The 17,083-nt window shown below is 44.4% G+C and overlaps 1 protein-coding gene across 8 annotated transcripts in view; it reads right to left on the bottom strand.

Annotated features, from left to right (window-relative positions):
• Positions 1-17,083, bottom strand: part of RBFOX1 (RNA binding fox-1 homolog 1) — a 1,010,377-nt gene that overhangs the window by 864,135 nt on the left and 129,159 nt on the right. For all 8 annotated transcript variants that reach the window (XM_046668733.1, XM_046668741.1, XM_046668738.1 and 5 more), the window contains exon 2: positions 8,134-8,181. In XM_046668733.1, coding sequence (XP_046524689.1) covers positions 8,134-8,181 — 48 coding nt within the window. The remainder of the gene's footprint in view (positions 1-8,133; positions 8,182-17,083) is intronic.

Raw genomic sequence — 17,083 nt, 5'->3', positions numbered from 1 at the left:
TGATTTCCACTCGCTCCTGTCTGAGGTTCTGAACATGCAATCCCAGACACTATGATTTATCATCTCTATTCGTGGCTGGTCCCCCAAGTCTAAGTAAAAATGACATTGAGTCTGGATGTTGGTAAACCACCTGTGTAGCGCTCTCTCATGGTGCCCTGTCTCCCAGCAGAGAACAAGGATAAGGTGGGCTTTCCTTGTGGTATAAACACCAAGTCTCACCAAGATCTCAGCCACAAATCCTTGCTGAGCAAATGAGCTGAGGCAAGTCCATAAACATGAGTTGCTTTCTTGATGCTAGATGGCACCAGTCTTCGGTCAGAGATGGTGGGAGCAAGAGTGAGGTACAGCCCCAAACACAGCCAAACCGCAGGCTGGCAAGTGGCTGTGAACTCCTTTGGGATGACAGCCTTGCCCCACAGGGGTGATGGTTAATAATCTGAAGAAGATTCACAATCTTGAGGAATTTGCATGAGATGTAGAATGTGACATGAATAGGAAAGCCAAGCAACACAGACAAAGGCTTTTCTGGTGCTAGATGACTTTGCCCCATTCCTTGGCCAGAGAGAGTGGGATCATGCGTGACCTCTGGAGGACTGGAGCAGTCAAGCATAAGCTATGAGCAAGTAGACACCATAATGGAACTGTCTCTATGCAGCTGATCATTTCACACGATCAGATCACATTTCATATAAAATAGATTTCATTCTATGATATAGGACAAAACACTCCCCCTGCTTGTAAGCCTTCAGATGGCTTGGATCTTGCCTGCTTTCCAGCCTCATCACAAGCCACATGCCTCTATTCAGTTCCTGAATCATGCCCGGCTTCTTCCTTCAGATTTCCATCTCTGCACCCCACCCAGGAGTCTCTACCCATCTCCCCCTTCAGTTGCAACTCAAATATCATTCCTCAGGGATCCTTTAATTTTCATTTCCACAGCTTTGGGGAATCTTGGAGCACCTTCCCATTTAATGCATCCACATAATCAGCCTTAAACAAAGGACATTTGGAGCAGAAAAGAAACCCAATCCCCAGACGAATTCTGTGAGTCTCACTAAACGGTTCTCACTGCAGCCTTTGCCCCGTCTGCCTTGAGTATCTCATTTCGGTCTTTAATGAGAAACTGGTCCATGAATGCTTCCCACTCCTGGGAGAGTCCCTCCAAGTAAGGAGCGTGCCTTCTCTTTGTTCCGCCTGTCAGAGCCCAGAGGACTAATCCACTCCCATCCCCACAGCAAGAGAGTTGTGCTAATAGAAAACCAACCCTGGCGACAGCTTTCTGCTCATTTTCAACCTCACTGGCATCTAAGCCTCTGAAATCCAGGAGATTAATTTATTGTCCATGTTGATCAACTCCTTTACTCCTCATGGCAGCCAGTTGTACATAGATACTTAAGCTGAGCAGTCTCTCACACGTTCCTGGATGGAGCTGTCCATGACCCATAGTCAGAGTCGCCCAACCACGTGGACAGGACTGATGAACTCTTGCAGATGAAGACATTCCTCTCCACCCCCTGTGTGGCTCTGGTTCAGACTCATGCCCTCTTGTCTGCTCTTAGCCTGGACCTGATTCCACCTTTGCCCTCTTCTAGCCCCCCTTGCAGACAAGCAGAGTTCAAAACTTTCCCAATGCAAACCCAAATCTCTCCCCTGATTGTGAAACCACTATCAGAAAATAGTTTCCTAAACTCCAGTTATTTGTACTCCATATGTACAATTTTCCTACATGCGTCTGATTTTCATTAAATTGACTCAATCGGTGTGTTCTTAACAGATTTGTCAAAATTATAAAAAACAATCTTAAGTAGAATTTTTAAAAAGGAAACAGTTTATTGAAGTAAAGGGAAAGAGCAGTATCCTTTATCATATATAGAATGTAAGCCTAATTCAAAAGTAAAACAATATTACTGAATTATAGCTAGACATCAGACGTATTGCCTGTCAAGAGTTCTGGGTCACTCGGTTAGAAAGGTAGATTAGCAAATGTTTGAGACCTTTGAGTTTGTTAAAACAAACAAAAACCCAAATTATGACTCGATGGAATCCCAAGGTCTGAAAAATAATTGACAAGAGAATAATTTCATCACTTCCTCACCAAGTGATTTGGTGCCATGTCTGTGAGCCACCTGAAGGTAGCTCATTTGTCATCTGAAATGTGAGTCTCACATTTGGGCAATGCTGTCCCATAGGAAGACGTGGTCCTCCTCTGTCACACATCTTTAGAAAGGGGAGACCTGGCTGGCAACCCAGCCCCGTTATTTCTCAGAGTCCTGGCTGACTTCACTTTGTTCTAGCCAAAGCCTTCATGTTCCCTCCATCCCTGAACTCAGCCAAGGCCGGTCTCTGGCTCCATCACTGTGCTCTGTCCCCACTCCCTCTTTCCTCGTGACTCCCTCTTTGGCTAAGTCACACAAAGTTTCAACTACCACCTTGGTTCCATATAATTCTGGCCCCACTCAGCAAGGTCTTGCCCTCTCTTACTTTCCTCTCCCGCTGGGAAGAAAGACTGATGCAAAGTCCCAATCCATTTTCATGGCAAACAGTACCCTCCATAATCTTCTCCCTACTCACAGCTCTAGTCTACCCTTGGGCTACCTTGGACATGCGCACTGGACCTCAATCTACCCTAAACATGTCACATTCTTTCATACCTCCATCTTTGCCCACACTGGTCCCTCTGCCAGGAGGGCCTTATGCACACGAGTGCTCTACCCCTGGAATTATGCATGCAAGCGTTCTTCCTAATCCATTGAGATGTAGCTTGCAAGTGTCAAGGCTTGTAAGTCTCTTGAATCTTTCCTGCATACCTGTTTTATTGGGTTTGCATAGTGTTTTAAAAAGCAGCTCTTTTACATTAAAATCCAGATTTCCAGGTTGGCTTAGGAAATGTCAACAGTGCACCTGCATCCCACATGGCAACAGGTAGCTGCACAATAGTTCCTGCATATAGGGCCATTGTTCTCAAGTTCACTGCTGTCCCCATTGCTCCTATTACCCTACAATCATCCTCTGTCTCCCCTCACTAACTTATGATTCCTGCCCAGACCAGCAGACAGGTGAGTTGGTCATCTCCTACCTTAGGCCAAGCATCTCTTCCTCTGTAAAACAGTACCATTGGTTGCCCATTTCTCTGAGCCCTCATAGCACTTTCCGAGGGGCTCATTTTCCTAAAGAAATTTAACTGGAAATGATTTGGAATGCCTGTAGGTATGGACACTAGCAAAAACAAAAATAAAAGTAGCTGAAGTTAATTGAGTTCTCATTTTGTGCCAGGCATTATATATACTGCCTTGCAGTATTCTCTTGTCAATTCCTCGAATCAACTTTTCAAGTGGATTTTATTATCTCCAATTCACAGATAGGAAAATGGAGACTGATAGAACGTAGGAAAGCTTCTCAAGGTCACAGAGCTTCTAAGTAGGAGATTAAAGCCCAGGACTTGGGCTCCAATCATTTTAATGGCGACACTCCATTGGCTCCTATGTTTTAAGCATGGAATTTCTAATCCTTGGACATACCCTGCTGGAAATACAAAAGCTAGGAAACCGACCAAGCGTGTTGGAAACTGAAGCCAGAACTTCCCTTCTGGTGCTGTCGTTTCTCGTCCTCAAGACCAGAAGTCCTGGCATCACCACTGCCAGGTGCCAGTGGCTCACCAGAGGCTCAGGATTGTGATAAACCTCTACTGCGAGCCAGCTAGAGCTAAAACGTTTGGGGCTGAAAGCTTGCCCCAAGTTGCAAACCAAATTATTTACTTGGCAATGGATGAAGATACCGGTCCAGGGACAAATTCATTAATTGGAAAAGGCAATTCTCGTAACCTACAAATTTAATTCTCTTTTTTGTGTGTGTGTAAGGCAAGGTAGCATTAGAGTTAAGAGTACAGCCTCTGAATTAAGAATCTCTGAGTTCAAATCCCGGCCTATGATATAACTTGAGCATTCTTGGGCAAGTCACCTAACCTTTCGGAGTTTCCATTTTTTCACCCACATAATGGGGACCATGATGGTACCTCCCACACGTAGCTGTTGTACGCCTCTGGAGGTACTTATGATGCCCAATCCAGAGTAAGTATCGTAAAAGGAAAAGTTCAGAGCTCTGAGTGTTAACAACAGCACCATAACGTGTACCTCCCAATCACCATTGCTGCTTCAATTGGACCCAAGCTGAAAGTTGCCATAACTTTGAAAACCGCTCCAACTCCTTCTGTGCAATTTTGTGGCAGATCTGAAACTGTTTGGCCGCACCAGGCCAGGCGGTAAGTGAGGAAAGGAAGCTCTGTCTGTGTTTACAGCCTTTGAAAAATGGGCTCTCATCTCCTCTTGACAGATTCTCCCCTGACTGATCCATCAGCCTCTCTTCTCATCACCTGACTCGCACTCCTCATAATAGTATTGAAATTCAGATGGATTTTACACGACAAATAAAAGCGAATTTAAATGCCTCTGTTCCCCACCAGTAACGTGGGTACTGTAAATGTCAGATGCACGCAGTTTTGCAAGGCCATACGGCTGCTCCGAATTATGGGTTACCTTGCGTCACCTTTGCTAAATCTGCATTAACTCCATGGCATTCACCTGCGGGAGGAAACCATCTGGGCTTGTGTGTCCAACTCAAGGGTGAAAAACACTACCAGCCTTTAAGACCTCCCTGTGACGTCCTCTGGGTGATGGCCTCAAGAAATGGCCAGGGAGCCATCCAAATGCACGTCTACTCACAGGGGCTCTGCCAACTCACTCCAAGACACACCACGCATCTCTCCATAAACAAGGGGGCAAGGTTCTCCAAATGGCAATTAGCTTTCTGCCTGCCATGGAAAACAGGCATCTAGGATAAAGAAAAACAGAGAAATGGGAGAGAAAAGAAGATTCTCTCATTCTGTCCACAGTCTCCAATCGAGCCAAGACGGTGAGAAGAGCAGGAAGAGCAATTGTTTTGCTCTTCATTAAGAGGTGGGTTCTCTGCCACTCTTGAAATTCACCGTTTATCTTCCACGTCATAGCTGGTCTAGGATTCAATGGGAAAATGATTCATCTGAGGTAAACGGCCCTACTGAATGGGATGAGGCATGAAATTGGAGCAGGGCAGCAGGGAGAGACCCTATTAGACTCTACAGAAAACTTGAGATCTTGTGTTTTTGAAAATTCTTCTGCTGAGAAGATACTCGCCAGTACACAAAGGTACAGATGGAAGCACATAAATATATCAGTATATACAGAACATAGGGAAGGAGGACGGGAGGGTAGATAGGAAAGAAGGGAAGGGAAAGAAAAATGAAGAAAAGAGGAAGGAAGCTATTCCTGCGAAGCTATCTAGTCCTAACAGACATCATATTAAGCTTTCTTAACTAAAGGAAATGGAGCTTTAAAGAAAACACTGCCAGTTCTCCTTCAGAGCACTCAGCATTTCATAAAAATCCACACGGGCCAAGGGGCTGCCACTTCAGAGACAGGTTGACTTATTATTTTGACACCTCTGTCATCTCTTGTCACTTCAATTCCACTTTATCAAATTACTGATTTTGCCAGGAGCATTCAGATTAAATGGGCAGGGACACACACACACACACACACGCAGGAGCAAGTGTCATCACTTCAATGGTGAAATTTCATAATTATACATCAAGGTGACAGAAGTACCAGGGTGCATTCTAGAGACTGGATGAAGATTACTCGAGATGCCACGGCTGCTGTCTGCCTGCGTGGCCTCGTGCCACATCGCTGTACGGAGGGGTGAGGCTGGCACTCTTCTGCTGAGGGTGGGGGACACTGCCCCTCTGGGTGACTAGAATTTGCATCTTGACTTTTCCAACAAGAGACAAGAGCCTGATATACAGAGCGACCCCCCAAACATCTCCCCCTCACTGCCAATCACATGAGGAGATCCAGAGAAGCTATAGAGCAAATGTATGAACTGCAAAAAAATAAATCAGAAAAGAACTCAGGGGGGAAGAAAAGTTCTCCTCTTGAACAGAGAGAATAAGAAATTCTTAAGAGGGGCCGGCTCCGTGGCTGAGTGGTTAAGTTCACGCGCTCCGCTGCGGCAGCCCAGGGTTCGGATCCTGGGCGCGGACATGGCACCGCTCGTCAGGCCACACTGAGGCGGCGTCCCGCACGCCACAACTAGAAGGACCTCCAACTAAGATATACAACTATGTACAGGGGAGTTTGGGGAGATAAAGCCAAAAATCAAAGTTCTTAAGAGAGTAAGACAGTAAAAATGGAAGTAGTCATTATGGTGGTTATATTGCAATTAATTGCAGCCAAAGGTTTGGTTAGTCCACGTATCATCAAGTGATACGTCAAGTTCACTGTGCAGTCAAGTTTAGAAAACAATAGGTGAACCCTTTAGAAATGAGGCTTCATTTGAAGTGTCTGACTCAACCCAACGGTCTAGGACAAAGCATAGAAATGCATACGTGTGCGTGTGTGTGTGTGTGTGTGTGAGTGTTACTCTTTTTTGAAAATAGCTGAAGCCATGGACGCAATGATCATACATGACTTCCTCCCACCAGTCAGCAGCACAGAGCATCCACGGATCCGGGGTATCAACATCACCATGATCCATGAAGCAAAGGCAGTTTGGGCAGGTAGAATGGAGCTGTGTGGCCCGCTTTCATTGCCCAGATCTTATCCCGGTTGCTCATTTATCTTGTTGGTGATGGAACTGATGTTATTTCAAGAGCATCAGTTCTTCTGGTATCTTTCAAACACTACTGGCAAAGGAAGTAAAAAAAAAAAAAGAAAAAGAAACCTGGAAAGAATCACACTCGTGAATTCCAAAAAAGTCCAAGGGAAGTGGAAACATCCTGAGCTCTGGGAGCCGGGCAGGGGCATGCTTTCACTGTGATGTGAGCAGAGTAGCTGGGACAGAACATAGATGGAAGAACTGGTGGAAACAGATGAAAAAGACTGTGGACACCTGTTCAGCCTAAATTCCGTTTTTCCAACTCACGAAGTACACACATGCATGTGTTTCAGTATGCAAACACGCGGTGAATGCAGATAGGAATTGAAACAACTCTGCCTGCAAAGTAGAGCTACACACAACTGGAACCAAGCTCAGATCGTGCAGAGCGAATTCAGCCTATTGTATCACTATTCCTCTCAATGTGGGGAGATTAACACTCCTTAAAGTAATGCACGGCGATTGCCTTTTATTTGAAAGCAAATTTTGTTTTGAGATGTCCTCAACCACCTTATTAATCAGCAGATGACTGAGCCATCACCAAATCAGAGCTGAAAACCTCTGCTGGAAATAATAACTGTGTCGGACAATAATGGTACGGTTGCAGAGAGAAACATCTTTCAAAATTGCGGAATGATGTCAGCAGTAGCCAGGAGATATGCACCCTCAATTCACTTATTTGACCTCTTTGGATCCAAGACGTTAGAGGGAAAATTTGATCGGCTTGGAGGCGCTTTGCCACAGAAACTTCTGTGAACTCTTGTCAATAAAAAGAGATTGTGAAAATATTAAAGAGAAGAGCAAGCGTTGAACAGTTGCTTTACCTGAGGGGACCCACACCAAGCGTAACGAGAAGATAAATGAGGGGAAATCTCTCACTATGTAGGAAAGGACCTCCTACCTCCGCCCCCGAAAACATCTCATGTGAGTAGATTTGTATCATAGAAAGTTGCTGCTCATTTGAATGTGTCATGATGGAAACTGAGGCAGGCTCTATCGCAAGCCAAAGTGTATAGGTCAGATACAGGGACACATCCTGAAAAGCCCAATATTACATATTCTAGAATATATCTAATATTATATAATTACATGCAATACGTGACACATTATATGTAATCATCATCAATAATATTCAACAAAAATGTGAAATGAGTTAAGGATAAACTATTTTCCTGAAGAGAAGCCTATGACTAAAACAAAAATCAGCACCAATTTTTTTAAATACTTAATTACATTACGCACTCTTCATTGAAGCCATCAGAAATAACGGATTGCAAAGAAAAAAAAGACGAACATTTTAAAGTGTGATTTCTTTAGGTTTCTAATACCAGGACAGGAATCATCTTTGCAAGCCACTGTCCAGCAAGGCATGCCTTAAACACTTGGGTTTAAATCACAGAGTTCTTGTTTTGTTTGAAACCAAAAAGATGAAAAATATTGACTTACCTTTCTGTCCTCTATTTCCACACAGGTATTGCAGTCCGCTTTGATATCCTGAGAGAAGCAGAAAAGAGAGAGAGTAAGAGCAAGAGTCAGGCTTATGGTCAGGGAACATTCGGCAGTGTCGTTGAAATGCCCTTTAAAATAATAAAGAGCTCACGCTCCTAACGGTTGTTTCTCGAGCCATTGCTCTTTATAGCGCTTTTTAGAAGTATATGCCTTGGTGTTTGCATTGGAGACATATGGATGTCATAACTAAGCTTTATTACATGCAGATGTGGGGAGAAGGCAAAAGCTATGGATCAGAGGCCACAACAAAGAGAAGCTGATGGCTCATAAAATAACGTGCCCCCCAGGCACCTTTGTTCACAGCAGCAGTGACTGCCCTTAAGCCGACTTAAGTCTCTCTCCCAATCCAGATTCCAAATCTATCTTCTTCCAACAGAAAACTATCACTGTCTATGTTTTATCCTTTCATCCATCCATCCATCCATCCTTCCACCCATCATCCATCCACCCATCACCCATCCATCATCAATCATCCATCCATCCATCATCCATCTGCCCATCATCCATCCACCCATCATCCATCCATCATCCATCATCCATCCATCCATCATCCATCCATCCATCCATCCATCATTCATCCATCCATCCATCTACATTTATTAAATCCTTACTTTTTTATGCATTTCTTTCTTATTGCCCTGGAATGGAAAGGTGAAAAAAAAAAACATGGTTTCTACCTTCAAGGAACTGGCCAGTGAAACAGAATGGCAGACACATGCATACAAGCAATTGTGATATTCATTTACCCATTCAAAAGCTATGCGTTCAGCACCTACTGCTTGCCAGGCCTTGCTCTAAGCATGGGAGACTCAACAACATACATAACACACGAAAAGCCCTGCCCCGGTGATGCTTACATTCTGCTAGAAAAGACAGACAATAAAAAAGAAACGTCAATGGATGGTGAGTATTTTAGAAGACAATACATACTACAAATAAAAATAAAGCAGGGAGACGGGGATGGGAAATGCTGAGGGTGGGGGAATCAGACTTTATATTTAAAGAGAAGCAGCAACTGAGCAAAGGCTTGAAGGAACTTAGGGGATGGGTGTGCAGCCATCTGGGAAGAAAACATCTCAGATGAGGGAAGAGCCAGTGCAAAGGCCCCGAGGGGGAACGTTTGAGACATTGTCAAGCTAGAGGAAGGAGGCCTCCGTGCCTGGAGGGAAGTAAATCAGGAAAACAGTGACAGATGAGATCAGAGGAGGACACTGGTTTTTACTCTGAGAGCAGTGAGGAACCCCTCAGAGTTATGTTTTCCCTATTGTGGTAAAATACACATAACGTAACATTTACTATTTTAACCATTTTGAAGTGTACAGTTTAGTGACATTAAGTATATGCACACTGTGCAGCCATCACCACCATCCATCTCCAGGACTTTTTCATCTTCCCAAATTGAAACTCCATAACCGATGAACAATTACTCTTTATTCCACCTCCTCCAGCCCCTGGTAACCACCATTCTGTCTCCGTGAATTTGGCTACACCAGGACTCCACTGTGTCAGTCTACTAGCATTACCGTAACAAAATACCACGGATTGGGTTGCTTAAACATCAGAAAGTTATTTTGTCACAATTCTGGAGGGTGGAAGTCCACAATCAAGGCGCCGTCAGAGTTGGTTTCTGGTGAGAGCTCTCTTCCAGGTGTAGACGCCCACCTTCCCACTGTGCCCTCACACAGCCTTTTCTCCGTGTGCATGGAGAGAGAGAGAGACCTCTCGTATTTCTTTCTCCTCCTATAAGGACACGAGTCCTGTTAAATTAGGGCTCAACTCTTTTGACCTTATTTAACCTTAATTATCTCCTTAAAGTCTTGATATCCAAACACAGTCACATTGGAGGGTAGGGCCACTTGATTTTCAGGGTGGGGCACATTTCAATCTGTAACGCTCATATAAAAGGAATCACACAATATTTGCACTTTTGTGTCTGGCTTATTTCACTTAGCATAACGTCTTCAAGGTTCATTCACATGGTAGCACATGTCAGAATTTCATTCCTTTTTAGGGCTGAATAATATCCTGTTGTGTGGACAGACCACTTTTTGTCTATCTGCTCATCCATGGATAGACATTGATTTGTTTCCACCTTTTGGCTATTGTGAGTAATGCTGCTATGTTCAGGTCCCTGCTTTCAATTCTTTAGCCTCTATGCCCAGAAGTGGAATTGCTGAATCATAAGTAATTCTATGTTTAATTTTTGGAGGAACCACCATGCTGTTTTCCATAGTGGTGGTACCATTTTACATCCCCACTAGCAATGCACAAGGTTCCAACTTCTCCACATCCTCATCAGCACTTGTTGTTTTCACTCAAAGGTTTTGAAGAGAAGACAGACATGATCTAACTCCTGTTTTAACAGAATAGACAGCTGAGGGCCAATAGCACACGTAGGAAGACTGTTTTGGGGGCTACTGTAGGAGTTCAGATCCAAGATGACAGAGGCTGGGAAGGGGTGGTGGCAGGGAAGGTGGTGAGAAGTGACCAGAGTGTGACAGAATCAACAGACGTCTTAAAAGAAATGGATGTGGGATGTGAGGGAAAGATGGAAGTCAAGGACCATTCCAAAGTTTCTGGCCTGACCACAGTAGCAATGCAGAGGAGAAGAGTGTGCATATGGTGGGATGGTATAGGGGTCTGCAGACAAGAGTGGCTCAGTTTTGGGTAAGTTAGGTCTATAGAAATGTTTATTCTCTCACCAAGAAGTAGCTGAGTGTACTCCACTGACGCATCACTAGGATAAAGTTGATATAAATGGAAGGCCATCACCATAGTGATTTATTAAGTGCAGAAAATTCTAGGTCCGTGTGAATCAAGAGTGGAACAAAAGGGGACAATATCATAAGGTGAAGATTTTGTTTTCCATGGAACTGGCTGTTTTAATATCAGCGAAGTGGGACGAAACAGCTGGCAACAACTGAATGCCTCTTCGGCACCAGGAACCACATGAGGCCTTTCTCACGTTAGTCTCTAAGCTCCCTGTGACCAAACAAGGTTGGTAGCATTTAGTTTTATGCTGAGCGAAGATGGAGATGAAGGACTCCCCCTGGGTCACGTGACGATGGAGCTTAAGTCTGTATCTGGAAGTGGTTCCTAAACCAAGGTACTCTCTGTTCCTTCCAGGTGATTTGATTTTATTTCAGTCAAGGTAGCCGGTCAATTTGGATAATTCAGGTCTCACCCTCTTCCTTGCTATGGGAATGGAGGGTCACCTAATGCAAAAATATCTAGAAAGGAAGTACAGCCGTGATTCTCAAAGTGTGGTCCCCAGACCAGCAGCTACAGCATCACCCAGGAAGTTGTTACAAATGCAGATCCCTGGGCGCAACCCCAGACCTAGTGAGTCTGAAACTCTGGGGCAAGGGCCCAGGGATCTGTGTGTTGTTAGCAAGCCCTCCAGGGGATTCTGCTGTGGGCTCAAGGCTGAGATGCTGCAAGACAGTGCTCTGGTTAGCAATTCCAGTCCGGACATCAGACTCCTGCATCCGGCGTGTGGCTCTACCATCAAATAGCTCTACAGCCTTAGGCAAGTTTCTCTACCTTTCAAAGCCTCAGTTCTTTCATCTGTAACACAGGACTAGTGTGAGCAACCGGTTCTTCAAAGTGGGGTCTTCACCCCAGCGCCTATGGCATCACCAGGGAGGCAGGTAAAACGTGGCATCTCAGTACTGAATCAGAATCTGCATTTTAACGAGTGTTACAGACTGAATGTTTGTCTCTCCCCAGATGCATAGGTTGAAGTAATAATCCTAGTGTGGCTATATTTGGAGATGAGGCCTCTAAGGAAGTAATTAAGGTTAAAGGAGGTCATAAGGAAGGGACTCTGATCTGATAGCATTAGTGTCCTTATAAGAAGAGATACCAGGGAGCTTGCTGGATGTCTCCCTCTGCACCCGTGAACCAAGAAAGGCCAGAGAAAGACAGCAAGAAGGTGCCATCTGCTAGTCAGGAAGAGGGCTGTCATGAGAACCCCGACATGCCAGCACCCTGATCCCAGGCTTCCAGCCTCCAGAACTGTAAGAAAAATAAGAGTGTGTTGTTTAAGTCAGCGGCTTGTGGTATTTTCTTATGGGAGCCTGAGCAGATAACACAAGCTTCTCGATGATCCGCAAGGCAGTCCGAGGATGTGGGGTCACCGTTCTCTCACTCAGACTCCTAATTTACTGACTGAGGTCTCTGATTGACCTTAGACATCGAGTCAGCAAAATGCCCCCGATTCTTACTAGAAACTCTCTTCAAATGCATCCTCTAAGAAACATCAAGAGAAAGTAGAGATTAGCACAATATGGGAGTGATGAAAAGCACGGGTTGTTTTTAAACCTAGGAGATGCCGTCTAGAAATGAGGTAAGAAAGGGCATTCCCTGTCTGTTTTATGCTGTTCTGACCACGAGACAGTGTGCATTTCCTTTCTTTCCTCAAGCGATAACAGCTGGAGTTAGCCGGGCTGAGTCCATAGCCAATTTTGACTTACCCACACGGAAGTGGCAGGTGTTAATCAACTAACGAACGAAATCAATAACCCAAAGGCAGGTTTTTGTTTTTAATCTGCCACCGCAGACCCACGCAAGCGACAGAGAAAAGCCATCTGGCTGAACCAGAGCTCTTGCCATTTCCCTAAGATTATTCAATTTATTCTTGTCAGGATTAATTTACTAAGCCCACGCTGGATTTTTTATTTAGATGATACTGTTGGTTTGTCATCCAGATCTGTTTGCCGCAAATCTACGCAGGAGGCGTCCCGGGGGACTGCGCTTGCTTCTGAACAATGTTGGACTCAAATTGGAAAAATGTCACTTTGGCGGGAACAAATCATTGTTGGGCTCACTCCACGCGGAGCTGGTGTCTCTGGATGGGCTCCGACCTGACCTTTTCCGAACCAGCGTAATCAAGGAAGTACTTCAGCCCCACTCGATACTCGCTTGGAAAACAGCTCAACTATTTAAGTGTGAAGTATGAATTTGGAGCAGTGTACTTATCACCAAGCAATCAATTTCCCTACAGAAGCCAGCCATTCTCTCTTCTGTAGCTGGAAAACCCCGAAGAGTGAATCAGTCACTGGCAACAGATGGGATTTCACACATGCTATGGAGTCACAGGGCTGGGGTTCATGTCAGTGGGCTCTACCACACTTGTTGTGGGGCTGTGCCTCAGCTTCCCCATCTGTAAAATAAGAATACTAACAGTTGCCTCATTTGTTGTAAGGCATATCCAATATGTGCAAAGGTCTTGGCATAAGGCAAGTCATCAATAAATGTTAGCTAGCATTGATGACATCCTCCAAAAGTCTTTGCGAGACATGGTTCTCAGTGGAGTACTGAGAACTTGAAAACAGTTCTATTCTTAAAGTTTTCTCTTCCAAGTTTTCCAAGTTCTCTGGCTTTTAAGCATGAAAGCACTCATGTGTCTGTTCTTTTCAGAAACAGTTCTCTCTCCTGAGAGAGATTTCTTTCCTTCTGCTCTTTGCGTGTTGGTTGTTTCTGATGATTTTTGTAGGTCAGGGTTATTCACGCCCACGATGCACGGACACTGTCATCCTTGTCATGTATTAGCATCACTTAACAGCTCTGAAGTCCTCGGAAGCTAAAGGTCCCTGTGAACAGGTGGAGAAAAATGTCTGCCAATGAGATTCTGGGGGTCTCAGATAATTTAGAAGCTAGGAGCCTGTAGCGGGTTGAACAGTAACCGCACCAAAGTGTGGGAAGCCTTCCCCCAATCTAGCTGCCATTGTATTGTGACAAGGTCTGGCAATGGAAGGAGAATCATGCAACACACTTCTCCAGGGAACATAATTCTTTAAGCAGAGTCCTTTGTCCTCCTTTCTAAAGCCTATTACTGATTAATGTCTTCCCTCTGTCCTGGAAGCCTTGTAAAAACAGGCAGAATGAGCAATAAACATATCTCAAAGAACAAGCAGCAGCCCCCAAGGATGAGGGGGTCTATATTCCGTTAATTATATACTCGCTGTCCACCTAACTTCTTTGAAGACCCTGAAACTATGTAACCTCTTCCTAAACAATCGATACGTATGCTGCACATCTGGTATGTAGATAACCACCTTTGATTATTACCTTTAGTCACCCACTGCCCCTCAACTATTGTTCCCATGACGACAATAGTTAGACCACCTCGTGTGATTTTTTCCTATATAAGTGTACCCTGTCCCCGAAATAAATTGGACTTGCTTGCAACTGCGTCGACTCTCGCGTCTAGCACTTACACTTTCGCCGACGCCGTCTCTCCCGCGGGAACCTGGACTCTGCCGCGGCTGGACACCGGCACCAAAGGTTCCCCACATCCTGAGCCCTGGAACCTACGCATGGGGACCTTCTTTGGAAATAGAGTCTTTGCAGATATAATTAAGTTAAGGATCTAGAGGTGGGAGATCATCCTGGATTATCTGGTTGGGCCCTAAATCCAATGACATGTCCTTTTAAGAGACAGAGAGAAGGCATAAGAAGACAGACACAGGGACTGGAGTGATGCTGCCACGAGCCAAGGAATGCCAGGAGCCACCAGAAGCTGGAAGATGAGGAAGGATCCTCCCCTGGAGACTTTGGCAGGAATGTAGCCCAGATGACACTTTGATTTCACACTTCTGCCTCCAGAACTGTGAGAAAATAAATTTCTGTTGTTTTAAGCCACGGTTTGTGGTGATTTTTTTTTTTACAGAAGCCACAGGAAACTAAACAAGAACCTTAAAGAGCTTTCTGTTTGAATCCTTCTTGTTTGATACATGGCTACTTATCACTGAGAAAAGAAAGGCGTAATCCAGAGACCACCCCACGTAATTAATGCCCTAAGGGAGAAGGAAAACCCCTTATAGGAGATCCCTTATGGGGGGCTGTCATTATGCCCGTGGGCCCTTGTGTTTTCAGAAGACCACCCTGGAACCTCTAAAAGGATGACTTCAGTTATCAATCCTGGATGGGCAATGGGAAGAAAAGACCAGGGTGCTTATATTTGATGTGAGAGTTAAGTAAGGATCACAGATCTTTGATGTGACATTGTTTTCTGGGACTCAAATACTCACAAAGTCTCAGAGAGCATCTCATAGGAAATATCTGCAGCTTGAGTCATCTCTCGGGAGCTGGGGGAGATGCAGCCAAAGGTTCATCTGACAAGCCCAAATAGGGCTGATGATCAACGACCCTTCTACTGGAGAAGAAACCCAAGTTTTTGCTCTTCCTTTTCAAACAGAAAGTAAATGCTATGGCGAGACAGTTTATAACATGAAGAAAAAGTACATTTTGACCTCACCCGCCAAAAAGAATTCAAAGGTGCATTTAAATTCTGAATCAATGCTATATAAGAGAGGAAAAATAATTTTACCTCTGCCCTTCTAGGTTCTGGGCTGAGACCCCTCCCCCTGACCTTGTAATAAAAGATTAGCCGGAGAAAAACAAACAGAAGTTTACTAACATGCATACCTCCTGTACACATGGGAGAGACCCAGGAAAACTGAGTAACTCCCTGAAATGGCCCCAGCCACCACCTTAAACACCATCTCCAGCTAAAGACAAAAGAAGATGTTGGGAGGTGGGACCAGTTATGGGAGGTGACCAGGAAAAGCCCAGTAAACAAGGTAAGGTCATTATGCAGATTAAGTCAGGGCTTCTCCAGTGATGAGAGTTTCTACAGATTTAAAGTCTCTTCCTCTTCCTGGTACAGAGAGGGAGACACCTTTACAAATGGAGATTTCCCTTACAAAAGGGCCATTTCTACTCTGTTTTCAGAGCTTCTCCTGTGTCTGCAGCCTCTCAATCATCCCCCCAAAATCTTTATGCCAAAGAATATATTTTAGGGTGACGTATTCTGCTCCCCTTCAATTATAAACAGTTTCCCTTTCAGCAGCAATTTTTCTGATAGTTTGGACATAAGTTTTTTATTCTTCTGAAAATAATTATTACTTCTAATTTAAAAGAAGTTAACCAATGAGTTTAAATTCTAGGATTTGGAACATATTGGTGATTTACTGCAACCTGGGTTCTTAAATTTTTTTTGACTTTCATAAACACTCATACTTTAGGGCCAGTCCTGTGGTCATATGGTTAAGTTCGTGGGCTCTGCTTTGGTGGCCCAGGGTTTCGTGGATTTGGATCCTGGGCGCAACCCTAGCACCACTCATCAGGCGATGATGAGGTGGCGTCCCACATAGCACAACCAGAAGGACCTACAACTAGAATGTACAACTATGTACTGGGGGGCTTTGGGAAGAAGAAGACAGAGGAAAAAAAAGATTGGTAACAGATGTTAGCTCAGGACCAATCTTAAAAAAAAAAAGACTCATGGGGCTGGCCTGGTGGCACAGTGATTAAGTTCTCACATTCTACTTCTCAGGTGCCTGGGGTTCGCCAGTTTGGATCCCGGGTGTGGACATGGCACCGCTTGGCAAAAGCCATGCTGTGGTAGGCATCCCATGTATAAAGTAGATGAAGACGGGCATGGATGTTAGCTCAGGGCCAGTCTTCCTCAGCAAAAGAGGAAGATTGGCAGTAGTTAGCTCAGGGCTAATCTTCCTCAAAGAAAAAAAAATCAGACTTTGAAAATAAATATAAGCCATAGTACCATTTGGCCCAATGCATCCCTTCTACAGACGAGAAAACTGTGTTTCGAAGAATGTATAACATTGACTTTGCTAGTCAATGATATAGAGGAATTGAAATCCATCTGGTCTACCTGCTATGTATTTAATGCTTTCTCCAATACCACATATTGTCCTTGAATCTGAATATTTAATCTATGTTCTAAATTTAATTGCCTTATGTAAGGATAACGATTGTGCCCCAACTTTTAAAAATTGGAATAACTGTGTTGTCTTGTAACCATCGTCGGTACGAATTTGAAGTCATGTGTGCCTTTCAGCTGAATTCTTCAGTCTGTGTT

The sequence above is a fragment of the Equus quagga genome, chromosome 7 (genome assembly GCF_021613505.1).
Source record: "Equus quagga isolate Etosha38 chromosome 7, UCLA_HA_Equagga_1.0, whole genome shotgun sequence".
Lineage (NCBI taxonomy): Eukaryota > Metazoa > Chordata > Mammalia > Perissodactyla > Equidae > Equus > Equus quagga.
This window is presented reverse-complemented; position numbering and strand designations above follow the sequence as displayed.